The sequence below is a fragment of the Oncorhynchus kisutch genome, unplaced genomic scaffold (genome assembly GCF_002021735.2).
Source record: "Oncorhynchus kisutch isolate 150728-3 unplaced genomic scaffold, Okis_V2 Okis01b-Okis20b_hom, whole genome shotgun sequence".
In the NCBI taxonomy this organism is placed as follows: Eukaryota; Metazoa; Chordata; class Actinopteri; order Salmoniformes; family Salmonidae; genus Oncorhynchus; species Oncorhynchus kisutch.
The window spans coordinates 12,111,020-12,130,856 of NW_022261978.1; the positions used below are offsets into that span (position 1 = coordinate 12,111,020).

The 19,837-nt window shown below is 43.4% G+C and overlaps 1 protein-coding gene across 1 annotated transcript; it reads left to right on the forward strand.

The window, feature by feature from the left end:
* Positions 1-6,853: 6,853 nt before the first annotated feature.
* Positions 6,854-17,740, forward strand: LOC109881745 (gastrula zinc finger protein XlCGF7.1-like). The gene is made up of 3 exons (XM_031811665.1): positions 6,854-6,957; positions 11,864-12,080; positions 16,689-17,740. Exons 2-3 carry the CDS (start codon positions 11,882-11,884, stop codon positions 17,147-17,149), a joined length of 660 nt encoding a protein of 219 aa, XP_031667525.1. The 5' UTR covers positions 6,854-6,957; positions 11,864-11,881; the 3' UTR covers positions 17,150-17,740.
* Positions 17,741-19,837: the final 2,097 nt, after the last annotated feature.

A 19,837-nucleotide genomic window follows, 5' to 3' on the forward strand; every position in this document is an offset into this window, starting at 1 on the left:
AATTGTCCAAGAGGAGGAGGGAGAAAAGAAAGAAGTTGAGGACAATAGCGGTGTAGTAGACAGTGCATGTCGGAGCAAAAAACAAGGCACGAGGTCGAAGGAATTGTCCGTAGAGCTCCGAGACAGGATTGTGTCGAGGCACAGATCTGGGGAAGGGTACCAAAAGATTTCTGCAGCATTGAAGGTCCCCAAGAACACAGTGGCCTCCATCATTATTAAATGGAAGAAGTTTGGAACCACCAAGACTCTTCCTAGACCTGGCCGCCCGACCAAACTGAGCAATTTGGGGAGAAGGGCCTTGGTCAGGGAGGTGACCAAGAACCCGATGGTCACTCTGACAAAGCTCCAGAGTTCCTCTGTGGAGATGGTTGTCCTTCTGGGAGGTTCTCCCATCTCTGCAGCACTCTACCAATCAGGCCTTTATGGGAGAGTGGCCAGACGGAAACCACTCCTCAGTAAAAGGAACATGACAGCCCGCTTGGAGTTTGCCAAAAGGCACCTAAAGGACTCTCAGACCATGAGAAACAAGATTCTCTGGTCTGGTGAAAACAAGATTGAACTCTTTGGCCTGAATGCCAAGCGTCACATCACCATCCCCATGGTGAAGCATGGTGGTGGCAGCATCATGCTGTGGGGATGTTTTTCAGCTGCCGGGACTGGGAGACTAGTCAGGATCGAGGGAGAGATGAACGGAGAAAAATACAGAGAGATCCTTGATGAAAACCTGCTCCAGAGTGCTCAGGACCTTAGACTGGGTCAAAGGTTCACCTTCCAACAGGACAACGACCCTAAGCACACAGCAAAGACAACCCAGGAGTGGCTTCGTGACAAGTCTCTGAATGTCCTTGAGTGGCCCAGCCAGAGCCCGGACTTGAACCCGATCGAAAATCTCTGGAGAGACCTGAAAATAGCTGTGCAGCGACGCTCCCCATCCAACCTGACAGAGCTTGAGAGGATCTGCAGAGAAGAATGGGAGAAATTCCCCAAAGACAGGTGTGCCAAGCTTGTAGCGTCACACCCAAGAAGACTAGAGGCTGTAATCGCTGCCAAAGGTGCTTCAACAAAGTACTGAGTTAAGGGTCTGAAAACGTATGTAAATGTGTTATTTTAAATAAATTTGCTAAAATTTCTAAAAACCTGTTTTTGATTTGTCATTATGGGATATAAAAGTGACGATAAACTATTTTTTTTTAATCCATTTTTAGAATAAGACTAATGTAACAAAAATGTGTAAAAAGTGAAGGGGTCTGAATCCTTTCCGAATGGGCTGTATATGAACGCAGCTTCATTAAAGCAGTTAGATGCCGTTTATCATAGCGCAATGCTCTTTATTACGGGAGACAGATTTAGAACTCACCACTGCATTCTCTACCTGTAAGTTGGTTGGCCCTCTGTGATGTCATCACTGCATTCTCTACCTGTAAGTTGGTTGGCCCTCTGTGATGTCACCACTGCATTCTCTACCAGTAAGTTGGTTGGCCCGCTGTGATGTCACCACTGCATTCTCTACCAGCAAGTTGGTTGGCCCGCTCTGATGTCATCACTGCATTCTCTACCAGAAAGTTGGTTGGTCCTCTGTGATGTCACCACTGCATTCTCTACCAGATGTTTGGTTGGCCATCTGTGATGTCATCACGGCATTCTCTACCAGCAAGTTGGTTGGCCCGCTGTTACGTAGGTAAATAAATTGCTATGTTTTCATTTTACAAAAAGTCTCACCGTACTTAACCCGTTTACCAAATCCGGTCTCAGGGATGGTTAACTCTGGAAACTCCTTTGGTCTCTACTGAGTTCGGTACATCAGCTTTTAGTCTTCTTGCACCTTATTTGTGGAACAGTCTTCAAAATGTTGTTAAATGTGATGTTTTGATGCTGCTAAGGGGTCATTCAGAAAGCTGATTGAGGACCGTATAACTGATGAATGTTTATTTCTGCTTGCATTTTGTATTTATACTGGGGGGGAGAAATATTAATGCAACAATTTCTAAGATTTTACTGAGTTACCGTTCATATAAGGAAATCGTTTTTTTTAAAATGAAATAAATTCATTAGGCCCTTATCTACCCGAACAATGTAATAGTCTGGTGGCCATTTGATGAATTGTTCAGCAGTCTTATGGCTTGGGGTTAGAAGCTATTAAGGAGCCTTTTTGTCCTAGACTTGGCGCTCCGGTACTGCTTGTCGTGCGGTAGCAGAGAAAACAGTCTATGACCTGGGTGACGAAGTCTTGGACAATTTTATGGGCTTTCCTCTGACACACCTAGTATATATGTCCTGGATTGCAGGAAGCTTGGTCCCAGTGATGTACTGGGCCGTACACACTACCCTCTGCAGCGCCGAGCAGTTGCCATACCAGGCGGCGATGCAGTCATGCTCTCCATGGTGCAGCTGTAGAACTTTTTGAGGATCAGGGCACCCATGCCAAATCTTTCCAGTCTCCTGAGGGGGGAAAAGTTTGGTTGTGCCCTCTTCACGACTGTCTTGGTGTGTTTGGACACTGATAGTTCGTTGGTCATGTTGACGCCAAGGAATTTGAAACTCTCGACCCGCTCCACTACAGCCCCATTGATGTTAATGGGGGCCTGTTGCGTCCGCTTTTCATGTAGTCCACGATCAGCTCCTTTGTCTTGCTCACATTGAGGGAGAGGTTGTCTTGGCAGCACACTGACTCTGACCACCTCCCTATAGGCTATCGTCGGTGATCAGGCGTACCACTGTTGTGTCGTCAGCAAACTTAATGATGGTGTTGGAGTCGTTTGGCCACGCAGTCGCGGGTGAACAAGGGAGTACAGGAGGGAACTAATTACACACCCCATGAGGGTCCCCAGTGTTGAGGATCAGCATGGCAGACGTGTTGTTGCCTGCCCTTACCACCAGGGGGCGGCCCATCAGGAAGTCCAGGATCCAGTTGCAGAGGGAGGTGTTTAGTCCCAGGGTCCTTAGCTTAGTGATGAGCTTCGTGGGCATTATGGTGTTGATCGCTGAGCTGTAGTCAATGAATAGCATTCTCACATTGGTGTTCCTTTTGTCCAGGTGGGAAGGGCAGTGTGGATTGAGATTGCCTGATCTGTTGGGGCGGTGTGCAAATTAGAGTGGGTCTAGGGCAGTGGTTTCTGAACTTTTCATAGTCCTGTACCCCTTCAAACATTCAACCTCCAGCTGCGTGTACCCCCTCTAGCACCAGGGTCAGCTCACTCAAGTGTAGTTTTTTGCCATCATTGTATGCCTGTACGCTATACATTTTATTATAATAAAAAAAAATGTTTAACCTTTATTTTACTAGGCAAGTCAGTTAAGAACAAATTCTTATTTTCAATGACGGCCTAGGAACAGTGGGTTAACTGCCTGTTCAGGGGCAGAACGACAGATTTGTACCTTGTCAGCTCAGGGGTTTGAACTTGCAACCTTCCGGTTACTAGTCCAAAGCTCTGACCACTAGGCTACCCTGCTACCCTAGTGTTCATTTCTTCACAACCCGGCTTGTGGGAAGTGACAAAGGACTCTTATAGGACCAGGGTACAAATAATAATCAATCATTTTACTGTTTATTTAACTATCTTACATATACCTATACATTTACCTTATTTGTATAACACCCCTCTGAGAGAGTCTGGTCTTTCACCTGCTGAAGACAAACAGAATATTTGGTTAAACAGAGAGACCTGAAAGAAACCTCTACATCAGTGGTTCCTAAATGTTTTATAGTCTCATACCCCTTCAAAACATTCGACCTCCAGCTGCGAATCCTCCTCTTAGCACCAGGGTCAGCGCAGTCTCAAATGTTTTTCAAACTCTCAAATCATTGTAAGCCTGCCACACACACACTATACGATAAATGTATTAAACATGAGTTTGTCACAACCCGGCTCGTGGGAAGTGACAAAGAGCTGTTGTACCAGGGCACAAATAATAATAATCAATAATGTTGTACTTTATTTAACCATCTCACATATAAAACTTTATTTGTTAATCGAAAATTGTGAGTAACTCACCACAGATTAATGAGAAGGGTGTGAATAACTCACCACAGATTAATGAGAAGGGTGTGAATAACTCACCACAGGTTAATGAGAAGGGTGTGAATAACTCACCACAGGTTAATGAGAAGGGTGTGAATAACTCACCACAGGTTAATGAGAAGGGTGTGAATAACTCACCACAGGTTAATGAGAAGGGTGTGAATAACTCACCACAGGTTAATGAGAAGGGTGTGAATAACTCACCACAGGTTAATGAGAAGGGTGTGAATAACTCACCACAGGTTAATGAGAAGGGTGTGAATAACTCACCACAGATTAATGAGAAGGGTGTGAATAACTCACCACAGATTAATGAGAAGGGTGTGAATAACTCACCACAGATTAATGAGAAGGGTGTGAATAACTCCCCACAGGTTAATGAGAAGGGTGTGAATAACTCACCACAGGTTAATGAGAAGGGTGTGAATAACTCACCACAGATTAATGAGAAGGGTGTGAATAACTCACCACAGGTTAATGAGAAGGGTGTGAATAACTCACCACAGATTAATGAGAAGGGTGTGAATAACTCACCACAGGTTAATGAGAAGGGTGTGAATAACTCACCACAGGTTAATGAGAAGGGTGTGAATAACTCACCACAGGTTAATGAGAAGGGTGTGAATAACTCACCACAGGTTAATGAGAAGGGTGTGAATAACTCACCACAGGTTAATGAGAAGGGTGTGAATAACTCACCACAGGTTAATGACAAGGGTGTGAATAACTCACCACAGATTAATGAGAAGGGTGTGAATAACTCACCACAGATTAATGAGAAGGGTGTGAATAACTCACCACAGATTAATGAGAAGGGTGTGAATAACTCCCCACAGGTTAATGAGAAGGGTGTGAATAACTCACCACAGGTTAATGAGAAGGGTGTGAATAACTCACCACAGATTAATGAGAAGGGTGTGAATAACTCACCACAGATTAATGAGAAGGGTGTGAATAACTCACCACAGATGAATGAGAAGGGTGTGAATAACTCACCACAGATTAATGAGAAGGGTGTGAATAACTCGGCACAGATTAATGAGAAGGGTGTGAATAACTCACCACAGGTAAATGAGAAGGGTGTGAATAACTCACCACAGATTAATGAGAAGGGTGTGAATAACTCACCACAGATTAATGAGAAGGGTGTAAATAACTCACCACAGATGAATGAGAAGGGTGTGAGTAACTCACCACAGGTTAATGAGAAGGGTGTGCTTGAAAGGATGCACATAACTCTGCAATGTTGGGTTGTATTGGAGAGAGTCACAGTCTTAAAGTCATTTTCCACACACTGTCTGTGCCTGTATTTAGTTCTCGTGCTCGTGAGGGCCGAGAATCCACTCTCACATAGGTACGTGGTTGCAAAGGGCATCAGTGTCTTAACAGTGCGGTTTGCCTAGGCAGGAAATCTGGCAGTGCCTTCGATTTTAAATTCAATTTTCACAGAACCGCTTGTTGCAATTTTGATGAGGCTCTCTTGTTCAGATATCCGTAAGTAGACTGGAGGCAGGCAATGAATGGGATAATGAATCCAGTTTGCGTCATCCGTTTCGGGAAAGTACCTGCATAATTGTGCACCCAACTTACTCCGGTGCTTCCCTATATCACATTTGGCGTTGTCTGTAAGCTTGTTCATTTGCACACAAAAAAATCATACAATGATTGATCGAAAGGCCTGTGTTGTCCTTGTTAATGCAGACGGAGAAGAGCTCCAACTTCTTAATCATAGCCTTGATTTAGTCCCGCACGTTGAATATAGTTGCGGAGAGACCCTGTAATCCTAGATTCAGATCATTCAGGTGAGAAAAAACATCTCCCAAATAGGCCAGTCGTGTGAGAAACTCATCATGCAAGAGGTCAGACAAGTGATTATGGTCAGTAAAAACGTTAAGCTCATCTCTCAATTCAAATTAACGTGTCAACACTTTGCCCGTTGATAACCAGCGCACTTCTTCTGTATGTCGTAAAAGCGTTACAGGGTCGCTGCTCATATCCTTAACGTAGTGCAGAAAATACGAGTTCAGGGGGCCTTGCTTTAATAAGTTCACCATTTTCACTGGGGTGTCACGTCTTTCAAGCTGCGGTGGATGCTGCAGTAAACCCAAGTGGGGTCGGGAGCAACTGTTTGCACGCGCGTTACCACTTCACTATGTCTCCCTGTCATGGCTTTTGTGCCATCTGTACGGATACCAACATGAGCAGCAGCTACGTTTGGCTACACACAAACCGTTAGTGGAATTCCCACGAGAGAGCAGCGGTTAATGTGATTGGATGTTAATTATTTGACATTTTGTATTTGACAATTTGGTTATTTCACTGAACACTAGATGGTTTAATTTAAATTTTTTGCAGTGAAACGAGGCTATTCAGGCTAGAAAAAAAAACTTACCCAAATGTTTAGTCCCGTTGGAAAATATAAATGGACTGTTTATTAATGTGAATCACATTTTTAATACCTGGTCTACGGTATCCGGAAGGATGCTGTTGTGATCCATGACCAGCCTTTCAAAGCACTAAATGGCACTTCATGGCTACTGTCTGTAATGCCTCTTCTTCGTTGAAAGTGTGTTATGTTGATAGATTGTATTTATCGATGACAAGTCAGTATAGTAACATGATGATAATAAAGGATAACAGATGCTATACACTGACTGTTGTAATAATATAACATCACACTGCAGATAGAAATATAATGTAATGATAGCTGTCTTGTTTTGGTTGAGAAATCTATTTTCGTTTGTTTTGACTGACTTCTTTCCGTCGGAGGCCGGTAAAACATGCACAATGACTACGCTGATACGACGCTCACGAACATTTCCTGCAGCATCTCATAATCCAGACCAAACTCACTCGGAAAGTGGACACATTGTTTCCGCTGCTCTACGAGACCTCATCATATCTAACTATTTTCAGCCAAACAAGAAATCAGTTCCAGGTAACCTATTGCTAATTATTATTGTTTGTTTTAATGATGCTTGTAACACGGTCTGTAAACCAACGCATTCCAGGATGAAACCGCACTGGTTTCCGCGGCCTGGTTTTGTTGTTCCCCCAGCTAGTTAGCCGTTAGCCAGTTAGCAACACATCTCTCGTACAACCCGTTTGTGCAGCTAGCTAGCTAACATGCTAACTTTATTTCAGGGTCACTGTTGAAGTGTGACATTTAATAGTTAGCCAGCTGTCGACTCATCGTGAGTAAAATGACTAGCGAGGAATTAGCTAACCAGCTGCTCTTTGTTTAGCCAAAGATAACCAAACCAAATATTTGTATAACTAACCTATCTAGGTAGTTAACTCGCAATATTATGAGTAACCGTTGCTAAACTTCCCGGCTTCCCGATTATGCAAACAGTTAATCCCTTGAACAAACCTACAGTGTCATTGCGCAAAATGGTACGCAGCATCAACTGGATATTTGTGCACTTTCGATAAATTCAACGTATGCACCGAACGCACTGCAACGCAAGGCAAACTCATTGTTCCACTGCCTGTTCATCCCGCTATCATCAAGATATACTGAATATACTGTACTCTATACCATCTACTGCACCTTGATGTAACGTATCACTAGTCACTTTAAACAATGCCACTTTATATAATGTTTACATACCCTACATTACTCATCTCATATTTATATACTGTACTCTATACCATCTACTGCATCTTGCCTGTCGTTCTGTATATGTACATCTTCTTATTCATTCCTTTACACGTGTGTGTAAAAGGTAGTTGTGAAATTGTTAGGTATTATTACTGCATGGTCGGAACTAGAAGCACAAGCATTTCGCTACACTCGCATTAACATCTGCTAACCATGTGTATGTGACCAATAAGATTTGATTTGAATTAATGAATGTACATCTGGTGCACCAAAACACAATGCTAGTGGTGGCGTGATCAAGGCGTAACCATTTTTCCATAACGTTTTCAAGCAAATTAAGAAGGAATGTCAATCAAAATAATAAGGCCAAAGATTTTTATAACTAAACCAAGATAAACCACAGCCTGTCGTTTCCAATGGGAACAGATTATAGTGGGCAGAATGAGCGTGAGCTAGCGAGATCCTATTGGCCCGTTCATACATCTGCATATTTCCGTTAGGGAATGCCTACTCTGTGAAATGAGGCCGTGTGCAATAACTCAATTCAACTTTGCACTCCTACATTGAAAAAAATAAACTTTGTTAAAGACTAAAGTCAACAAAACTTAATCTGCTGTTGAACCACCAAGCAGATGCTTCATATTTATACATCCAGTGAAATATCTGTCTCATTGTTCTTTCCGTGATACAGCTGTGAAGCAGGCAAGAATAACTAAGTATTTCCAGGTCACGGATCTTCTTCTTCTATGGTATAATGGCGTTCTCAACAATTGGATGTGCATTCCGCCTCCACCTGTGGGGTGGATAATAAGGATCCGGGTATTATTATATTATTAGTATATATTTTTTTACAAACTATCAAAAAATAAATTTGCCGAACAAAATCAACCTACTTTCCTGTAAATAAAAATAAAAATAAAAATAAATAAAAATAAAGAAGGAAAAAAATGTCCCTAAACTTCTGAACAGGTTCATTGACTTGAAGAATGATGCTCCTGTGAGGACGGGACATTTCCTAGCGACAATAGTCCTTTCAGTGCTTCTGCCGTGAAGTCTTAAGAGACCCAAAAACGCATCTGCTGCAGATATAATGATATCTAGCTTCTTGGACTTGTAAGACACTTGTGCTGTACAATTAATCCCTGTGGCTATAAATGCCACACAATCCACCTTCTTTACAATGAGTGTATCCAGATAATTTGATTTACCTTAAAACACTAGCAACTGGTTGCAATGCCTCCCCCTGCCATATCTTCAACACTGTTGCCTCTTCCCCCTTCGACTCTCTTCACTGCCTCCACATAGGAGATCTGCTGCACAGCCCTGATCCTTGACACCTCAACCTCGCTAACAGGGCACTCAAGGAAGTATGAACCCCACCACAGTTGCAACATTTTCCATCCACAGATTCTTCAATATCATACTTCTCCCATCTGCAAACATTTGATCATATCCTTTACAATTCCCCCCGACTGTAATGGTTTGGACATAAATGCTCTTACCGCATATCTCACAAATCCAAGCTTCACTTGTTCAGGTAGAGTCTCCTCAAACAACAATAATATCGACAGGCTTTTCTCCTTCCTTCCATTCACCACAGGTCAGGTGACGTGCACTGACCAATCCTGGGACTCGTCAGCTATAACTCCTTTGGCAGACTCCGAAGATCAATACAGGTCACTTCTGACGCTTTTCTCCTTCCTTCCATTCACCACAGGTCAGGTGACGTGCATTGACCAATCCTGGGACTCGTCAGAAGATCAGTACAGGTCACTTCTGACGTAGGTTCACCTTTCCCACTGCTTTCTTCACAGTCCTCGGTATTACAAATGGATTTCCCAAATGAACCTCCTTGTCCAAAACAATGCAGTCCGATAAGAAATGCGTTATTGGACCGGTCCTTTGTCTTCTACTACAACTTTGGCCCGTTTTTGTTTCCATTCTTTGATTTCACTAGTTTCCATTCGTTATCACACACTTCACTTGTCGCAACTTTCAGATTCAAGCACAGTCGCCTTTTCCGTCTTACTCGCTTCTTGGACCGGTTGTTGTCATTGGATCTTTTGGAATCCTTCAGAATAAGAGTCCCGTCATGTTTACCAAACATTATGGAATCCTTCAGAATAAGAGTCCCGTCATGTATACCAAACATTATGGAATCCTTCAGAATAAGAGTCCCGTCATGTATACCAAACATTATGGAATCCTTCAGAATAAGAGTCCCGTCATGTATACCAAACATTATGGAATCCTTCAGAATAAGAGTCCCGTCATGTTTACCAAACATTATGGATAAACTGAAGAGGATGCATGTCTCTCCGCCCTAATAATGGGAGTGGTTGTCCACAAAGCGTCTGTCTAACTCTCTGATCTGGTGGCCTCATCTCATTTATCTCCCCCCTATCCTTTCTTTGAATTGGTCGATACATCTCATTATTGTAATCCGTTTTTTAATATTTGATGAGGGTTGTTGACATCAACTGCCTGTATTCAATGGAGAGATATGCTATGCTACTAGCCTCATGCTATGAATATGCATAGCCATCTCAAGTGTTTTTTTTCTCCTAAAAGTAGCGTGTCCCGAATGTCACGTGTCCTAGTTTTATATCAGTACAGTCATAATGACTTAAGTATTACGAAACTTTTTTATTTGATCAAATTCATCTAGTGTAGCAATTAAGTCATTGCTTTTGTTGTTGACCAAATTCGACTCACTCTCATTGACCTCCATACAAAACTCCCTGCTTGGTGGGGAGCTGTATAGGGCCATAAGCAAACAAGAAAATGCTCATCCAGAGACTGCACACCTAGTGGTCAGTTTTACCTCATTTCTACCAGCATGCACCTGTGCAAAACTCTAAATCACCTTTTACTACACACACAGAGACACACGAAGCTCTGCCTCGCTCTCTGTTTGGCAAATCATCCTCCCGATTCCTGCTTACAAGCAAAAACTCAAACAGGAAGTACCAGTGACTCGCTCAATACAGAAGTGGTCCGACAAAGCGGATGATAAGCTACACGACTGTTTTGCTAACACAGACTGGAATATGTTCCCGGGAATCATCTGATGGCATTGAGGAGTACACCACATCAGTCACCGGCTTCATTAATAAGTGCATAGACGATTTTGTCCCCACAGTGACTGTACGTACATATCCCAACCAGAAGCCATGGATTACAGGCAACATCTGCACTGAGCTAAAGGCTAGAGCTTCCGCTTTCAAGGAGCGGGACACTAATCTGTACACTTATAAGAAACCCCGCTATGCCCTCCGACGAACCATAAAACAGGCAAAGCGTTAATACAGGATCAAGTTTGAATCCTACTACACCGGGTCTGTCGCTCGTTGGAAACCCAGCCATGAGCTGCCCAGTGACACAGACGTACCAGAAGAGCTAAATGCCTTCTATGCTCACTTCGAGGCAAGCAACACTGAGTTGAGCATAGAAGGCATTTAGCTCTTCTGGTATGTCTGTGTCACTGGGCAGATCGTGGCTGGGTTTCGCTTTGTAATCTGTGATAGTTTGCAAGCACTGCCACATCCAACACATAATTAAACCAAACAATTCTAAACTACTTTTAACAATTAAGACTGAAAATGATACAAAAACACATTGACTTGAAGAACGATGCAGATACAAAGTTTGTTAACAGAATGACGGTTTGTGTCGTTCTGTGTGGAAATGGTTAGAAGTAGGCCTTGTGCATAGAGTTGTATGGTTTGTTTTAACGTTGTAGAATGTTCAGTGGAAACAGTGTTTGTGCTCCATGGAGTTGTATGGATTGTTTAACTTTGCATTCATTGGTTTTTCATACATTTTTAAAGTGACATCTGTGTGTCAGCATCACTCTGTTACCTTGGAATTGCCCCTAATCTATTCAACATGAATAGCCAGGCGATTTTGAGGTAAGAAAATGCTTGTGTTGCTTATAGGGTGATGTTTGAATCGGCTACTGAGGATGGGGTGGTAATGTCAATCACTGAGTGTATCAGATATTAGTAATGAATTTGAACTGAATATGCTTGTACTCAACAGCCAGTGTTTTTCGTTACTTAATGCCTAATCTGACTGGCTGTTGCCGTCAATCCTATATTTTTTTTTATGGAAAAAGGTTTCCTGCTGGACGGGATGTGTGGTTAGCTAGCTTAGATACATGTTTGTCTTTTCTGGAGCTATACCACGAAAAAGGTTTGTGAAAATCACCCTGAACTCTTTCGGTCTTCTCTTCTTTTAGATCCACCTCTAGCCTACCATGTCTGAACCAGGTTCTGATTGTGGTGTTCCAGTCCAGAGAAGCTCACAGCGGGGTCCAGAGTTGCTGTCAGTGAAGCTGGGGGACTGCAGTCAAACAGTGGAACTCAATGTGATTGTCAAAGAGGAGGAGGAGGAGAGAGAAATCAATGAGGGGGAGGAGGAAGAGCGAGAGGATGACAGGGACTCTGTTGACTCAGGTAAATTCAGGCTAACATCCTCTTTTGGTTGAGGTAAACAACCCAAAATAACCATAGATTTTCTGGTTCATTAAGAAATGTAAACATATGTTTTTGGATGTTGAATAAAATGTAAATTAGCTGGCTAACTCATTGTTTCTACTTTGTAGTATAACCCTCAGACTTTTGTATGTGTAAGAGGTGAGGCGAGTGCCCCCCAAAAAATGGCTACTGACCAATGTGCAATGCATTGTAATTTGACAATTTGTTTCAGAGCTGGTCATGGGTGCATCTCAGCCACGCTCAAGATCCTAGACGATATCATAACCGCCATCGATAAGAGACAGTGGCTGCACAGTACTTCTCTGTATATATCAACGATGTCGCTCTTGCTGCGGGTGATTCCTTGATCCACCTCTACGCAAAGGACACCATTCTGTATACATCTGGCCCTTCTTTGGACACTGTGTAAACTAACCTCCAAATGAGCTTCAATGCCATTCAACACTCCTTCCGTGGCCTCCAACTGCTCTTAAACGCTAGTAAAACAAAATGTATGCTTTTCAACCGTTCGCTGCCCGCACCCGCCCGCCCGACTAGCATCACTACTCTGGACGGTCTTGACTTAGAATATGTGGACAACTACAAATACATAGATGTCTGGCTAGACTGTAAACTCTCCTTCCAAACTCATATCCAACATCTCCAAAATCAAATCTAGAATTGAAGATTAAAATTTAAAAAAAATGTATGTGAAAAAAAGTTGTAAATATATATATATATATATATATATTTACAACTTTTTTTCACATAATTTTTTTTTTATTTTCCATCATCAACTCATCTTCAAAACACTCTCCTGCAACCCGCCTCACCAATTTATATTTATAAAAAAGTATTATTTACCTCAAATCTGTAATCCTCCAAGAAGCTAGCCAGAAATTCCAAGAAGCTAGCAAGAAACTAGCCAGGAGCTAGCCAGAAGCTAGCCCAGAAGCTAATCCAGAAGCTAATCGGTAGCTAGTTCTGAAGCTAGTTAGCTTCTTTACTGGCAATTCGTTAGTATTCAGCTAACCACGGTTTGTGGTCATCAGCTATCCTTTAGCTCGAAAATCTATCGCCAGTTCTGTACGGCGCGGCGCAGCGTGGCTCGGAACGGAACATACCGGACCAATTTTTCTCTCCATGTCCCTGGATTTCAACTGCTCTCTGGACAATCATACCTGGATCTCACAGCTAGCTAGCTGCTATCCGTGTGACTATTCCGGAGCAAACATAAATTATTCCGGAGCTAGCCAGCTCCGTCAATCTCTCCTGGGCTGCAGTCACCTGTCCGGACCCGTTTTGCTGCCTACGCGGAGCCCTTCACAACTGACTGCCGACGTTATCTACCCGAAGGAGTTATCCGGCTGGCTCCTCCGTCGCGACGTTACCTGAACGCCCATCTGCGGCCTGCTAACCGTTAGCTGTCTTATCGGCTGCTATCTGAATAGACAATCGAACTATTTATTTATTTATTTTTATTATTATTATGTTTTCTTCTTGGGCCTCTAACTATATCTATTGTTTTTATTTTTGTTGTTGTTGTGTGACTTGGATTAATCCCCTCTACCACACGGAACCCCACTAATCTACTGACGGAACGCAAGAGGTGGCTAATAACAGACCTCCATCCTATGCTAGCTTGCTTCCGATGGCCTGGCTAGCTGTCTAAATCGCCGTGACCCCCAACCAACCTCTCCACTCACTGGACCCTTTTGATCACTCGACTAAGCATGCCTCTCCTTAATGTCAATATGCCTTGTCCATTGCTGTTCTGGTTAGTGTTTATTGGCTTATTTCACTGTAGAGCCTCTAGTCCAGCTCACTATACCTTATCCAACCTATTAGTTCCACCACCCACACATGCAATGACATCTCCTGGTTTCAATGATGTTTCTAGAGACAATATCTCTCTCTTCATCACTCAATACCTAGGTTTACCTCCACTGTATTCACATCCTACCATACCTTTCTTTGTCTGTACATTATACCCTGATGCTATTTTATTGCCCCCATAAACCTAATTTTACTCTCTGTTCCAGACGTTCTAGACGACCAATTCTTATTGCTTTTAGCCGCACCCTTATTCTACTCCTCCTATGTTCCTCTGGCGATGTAGAGGTGAATCCAGGCCCTGCAGTGCCTAGCTCCACTCCTATTCCCCAGGCGCTCTCTCTTTTGACGACTTCTGTAACCGTAATAGCCTTGGTTTCATGCATGTTAACATTAGAAGCCTCCTCCCTAAGTTTGTTCTATTCACTGCTTTAGCACACTCTGCCAACCCGGATGTCCTAGCTGTGTCTGAATCCTGGCTTAGGAAGACCACCAAAAATTCTGACATTTTAATTCCAAACTACAACATTTTCAGACAAGATAGAACTGCCAAAGGGGGCGGTGTTGCAATCTACTGCAAAGATAGCCTGCAGAGTTCTGTCCTACTATCCAGGTCTGTTCCCAAACAATTTGAACTTCTACTTTTAAAAATCCACCTCTCTAAAAACAAGTCTCTCACCGTTGCCGCCTGCTATAGACCACCCTCTGCCCCCAGCTGTGCTCTGGACACCATATGTGAACTGATTGCCCCCCATCTATCTTCAGAGCTCGTGCTGCTAGGCGACCTAAACTGGAACATGCTTAACACCCCAGCCATCCTACAATCTAAACTTGATGCCCTCAATCTCACACAAATTATCGATGAACCTACCAGGTACCTCCCCAAAGCCTTAAACACAGGCACCCTCATCGATATCATCCTAACCAACTTGCCCTCTAAATACACCTCTGCTGTCTTCAACCAAGATCTCAGCGATCACTGCCTCATTGCCTGCATCCGTAATGGGTCAGCGGTCAAACGACCTCCACTCATCACTGTAAAACGCTCCATGAAACACTTCAGCGAGCAGGCCTTTCTAATCGACCTGGCTGGGGTATCCTAGAAGGATATTGATCTCATCCCGTCAGTAGAGGATGCCTGGATATTTTTTTTAAATGCCTTCCTAACCATCTTAAATAAACATGCCCCATTCAAGAAATTTAGAACCAGGAACAGATATAGCCCTTGGTTCTCCCCAGACCTGACTGCCCTTAACCAACACAAAAACATCCTATGGCGTTCTGCATTAGCATCGAACAGCCCCCGTGATAGGCAGCTGTTCAGGGAAGCTAGAAACCATTATACACAGGCAGTTAGAAAAGCCAAGGCTAGCTTCTTCAAGCAGAAATTTGCTTCCTGCAACACTAACTCAAAAAAGTTCTGGGACACTGTAAAGTCCATGGAGAATAAGAACACCTCCTCCCAGCTGCCCACTGCACTGAAGATAGGAAACACTGTCACCACTGATAAATCCACCATAATTGAGAATTTCAATAAGCATTTTTCTACGGCTGGCCATGCTTTCCACCTGGCTACTCCTACCCCGGTCAACAGCACTGCACCCCCAACAGCAACTCGCCCAAGCCTTCCCCATTTCTCCTTCTCCCAAATCCGTTCAGCTGATGTTCTGAAAGAGCTGCAAAATCTGGACCCCTACAAATCAGCCGGGCTAGACAATCTGGACCCTTTCTTTCTAAAATTATCTGCCGAAATTGTTGCCACCCCTATTACTAGCCTGTTCAACCTCTCTTTCGTGTCGTCTGACATTCCCAAAGATTGGAAAGCAGCTGCGGTCATCCTCTTCAAAGGGGGGGACACTCTTGACCCAAACTGCTACAGACCTATATCTATCCTACCATGCCTTTCTAAGGTCTTCGAAAGCCAAGTCAACAAACAGATTACCGACCATTTCGAATCTCCCCATACCTTCTCTGCTATGCAATCTGGTTTCAGAGCTGGTCATGGGTGCACCTCAGCCACGCTCAAGGTCCTAAACCGCCATCGATAAGAAACATTACTGTGCAGCCGTATTCATCGATCTGGCCAAGGCTTTCGACTCTGTCAATCACTCGACAGCCTTGGTTTCTCAAATGATTGCCTCGCCTGGTTCACCAACTACTTCTCTGATAGAGTTCAGTGTGTCAAATCGGAGGGTCTGCTGTCCGGACCAGCAGCAAGAGCAACATCATTGATGTATACAGAAAAGAGAGTCGGCCCGAGAATTGAACCCTGTGGCACACCCATAGAGACTGTCAGAGGTCCGGACAACAGGCCCTCCGATTTGACACACTAAACTCTATCAGAGAAGTAGTTGGTAAACCAGGCGAGGCAATCATTTGAGAAACCAAGGCTGTCGAGTCTGCCAATAAGAATGTTGTGATTGACAGAGTCGAAAGCCTTGTTTTATTCCATGTGTAACTCCGTGTTTTTCTGTCGCACTGCTTTGCTTTATCTTGGCCAGCTCGCAGTTGTAAATTAGAACTTGTTCTCAACTTGCCTACCTGGTTAAATAAAGGTGAAATAAAAAAAAAGCATTCTAATTTGACATTGTAATTTGACAATGGCATTATCTATGTGCGATGCAACAAGCCCCTTGCAAAGTATTTCTTTCAGTACTCTGTTATTCCTGATGACTGTTGAATCCTACATTGTTAACCTTAAAGCCTTTGTTCCTCTGTCTGTTTCATAACCTATATCTGTTCATATTCTTACAGGAGAGATCCCCAACCCAGACTCAGTCAACGAGCCCACTTCCACAGAATCAATACTACCACCTGGTTGTGGGAGTTACCCCTGTCCTCAATGTGAGAAGAGTTTCAGTTCCTCAACTAACCTAAAGAATCATCAAAGAGTACACACTGGAGAAAAACCTTTTGACTGCTCAGCATGTGGGAAGAGTTTCAGTGAGAAAGTAAACCTTAAGAGACATGAGAGAGTACATAGTGGAGAGAAGCCTTACCACTGCACCCAATGTGGGAAGAGCTTCAATCATTCTGGAAGCCTTAAGGAACATGAGAGAATACATACAGGGGAGAAGCCGTACCACTGCTCTCTGTGTGGAAAGAATTTTCGTGTTCGCAGGAGGCCTAAAGAATCATCAGAGATCACACAGTGGAGAGAAGCCTTACCACTGCACTCAGTGTGGGGAGGGATTCACTCAGCTAAGAAGTCTTAAAAATCATGAGAGAATACCCATTGGAGGAAAGCCTGCCTGTTCTTTCAATGTAATTGTCCAAGAGGAGGAGGGTGAGAGGGACATCAATGTGGAGGAAAAGAGAGAAGTTGAGGGAGAGGAAGACAAAAGTGGTGTAGTAGACAGTGCATGTCAGAGCAAAAACCAAACCATGAGGTCGAAGGAATTGTCCGTAGAGCTCCGTGACAGGATTGTGTCGAGGCACAGATCTGGGGAAGGGTACCAGAAAATTTCTGCAGCATTGAAGGTCCCCAAGAACACAGTGGCCTCCATCATTCTTAAATGGAAGAAGTTTGGAACCACCAAGACTCTTCCTAGAGCTGGCCGCCCGGCAAAACTGAGCAATCGGGGAGAAGGGCCTTGGTCTGGGAGGTGACAAGAACGTTACGGTAACCGTATTACTGCCACACTGGGGTTCATGATGGCAGTCAAATTCCACGTGACCAATTAGGCTTCTCCGAGCTCTGATGCAGCTGATGGTCATTAGTAGCCTACCAAACTTGCTTAAAAACCTCTAGTGACACCCCATCCCGTGAACGGGACCGTTGTCATCATCTGACACTAATTAGCATAACGCAATGGACATAAATCTTCCTAGAAAATATTCATATTCATGAAAATCACAAGTGAAATATATTGGAACACAGCTTAGCCTTTTGTTAATCACCCTGTCATCTCAGATTTTCAAAATATGCTTTACAGCCAAAGCTAGACAAGCATTTGTGTACGTTTATCGATAGCCTAACATAGCATTATGCCTTGCTAGCAGCAGGCAACCTTGTCACGAAAATCAGAAAAGGTATCAAATTAAATCGTTTACCTTTGATGAACTTCAGATCTTTTCACTCACGTGACTCCAAGGTAGACAGCCAAAGTTCATTTTTCCCCAAAATATTATTTTTGTAGGCGAAATAGCTCCGTTTGTTCTTCACGTTTGGCTGAGAAATCGACTGGAAATTGCAGACACGACAACGCCGAAAAATATTCCAAATTAGCTCCATAATATCGACAGAAACATGGGAAACGTTGTTTAGAATCAATCCTCAAGGTGTTTTTCAAATATCTATTCGATAATATATCCACCGGGATAATTGGTTTCTCAGTAGAAGAGATTGGAATAATGGCTACCTCTGTACTTTACGCAAGATTTTCTCCGGGAGCATCATGTGACCACTTGCGCAAAGTAGCTCTCTACGGGTATTCTTCAACATATATGTGTAAAACTACGTCACAGTGCTGTAGACACCTTGGGGAATACGTAGAAAGCGTAAGCTGGTTCATAGCACATTCACAGCTCAATGGGGACTCATTGGCACGCAGCGCTTTCAAAATATGGGGCACTTCCGGATTGGATTTTTCTCAGGCTTTCGCCTGCAACATCAGTTCTGTTATACTCACAGACAATATCTTTACAGTTTTGGAAACGTTAGAGTGTTTTCTTTCCAAATATGTCAATTATATGCATATTCTAGCATCTTGCCCTGACAAAATATCCCGTTTAAAACAGGAACGTTTTTTTCCCCCAAAATTTAAATACTGCCCGTAGAGTCGCAACAGGTTATTAACTGCCTGGTACTCAGCACTCTGTTGTCCCTCTAATCACTCTGGGATCAATGCAAATGTAATCCAACATCTAATCAAACACTTCATGATAATGGTCCATTCTAAATCAAAACTAAACTAATTTCACACATTACATTTATAAATGTAAAGACAACTTTAAAATCAAGAATAGTCTGATAGGTGACAATGTTAGCTTGTGGATGATGTGTTGTTACTTGTGGATGATGTGTTTCCACTTGTGGCTGATGTGTTACCACTTGTGGATGATGTATTATCACTTGTGGATGATGTGTTTCCACTCGTGGATGATGTGTTTCCACTTGTGGATGATGCCCAGCTCGTGCAGCAAGGCAAGAAACAGAAATGCCTTTTTGTTTGTGTGACTTTTTCAAATCATAGTCGCACACCACATGAAGCCCACAGGCCTTGTACTATGGGGGATAGTAGATTGACATAGGCACACCTCATGAAGCCCACAGGCCTTGTACTATGGGGGATAGTAGATTGACATAGGCACACCTCATGAAGCCCACAGGCCTTGTACTATGGGGGATAGTAGATTGACATAGGCACACCTCATGAAGCCCACAGGCCTTGTACTATGGGGGATAGTAGATTGACATAGGCACACCTCATGAAGCCCACAGGCCTTGTACTATGGGGGATAGTAGATTGACATAGGCATGTGCTTTTGCTGTTTGTTAGGCCTCCTCATCTTGTTGGTTGACGTAAAGTAGGCTAAATGTGGACCGTTCTAACTTCTTCAATATGCGCCTCGGAATTCGAAAAAGAGGCGCTTGCGCAGTTCCGTCCCCCGATGTATCTGTCTTCACTTGTAGCCCAGTTCTCAGCTGGAATTCTCGTGATAAGGACCAGATCACGTGACGGGCGTTGGCTAATAAGAATTGAGATATCTGAGAGAGCCATGTGAGAGAAGTGCTTCGGCGCACGGCAGCTGGGAGAAGGGAATTTATAATTGTTATATTCAGCCCAAGGGCACCGTGATGCATTTACGTCCACAGAAAGGGGGGGACGTCGCCCGGGAAATTCGAGGCCTGATGAGAATATTATCAAGTGCTTGTCAAAATTTTGAGTGTGTGTAGCTTG

Excerpts from the sequence above, each read along its gene's own strand:
- LOC109881745 (XM_031811665.1), top strand. The coding sequence starts at position 11,882 with ATGTCTGAACCAGGTTCTGATTGTGGTGTTCCAGTCCAGAGAAGCTCA. Across the intron at positions 12,081-16,688 it reads CAGGGACTCTGTTGACTCAG|GAGAGATCCCCAACCCAGAC; the intron begins GTAAATTCAGGC and ends ATATTCTTACAG.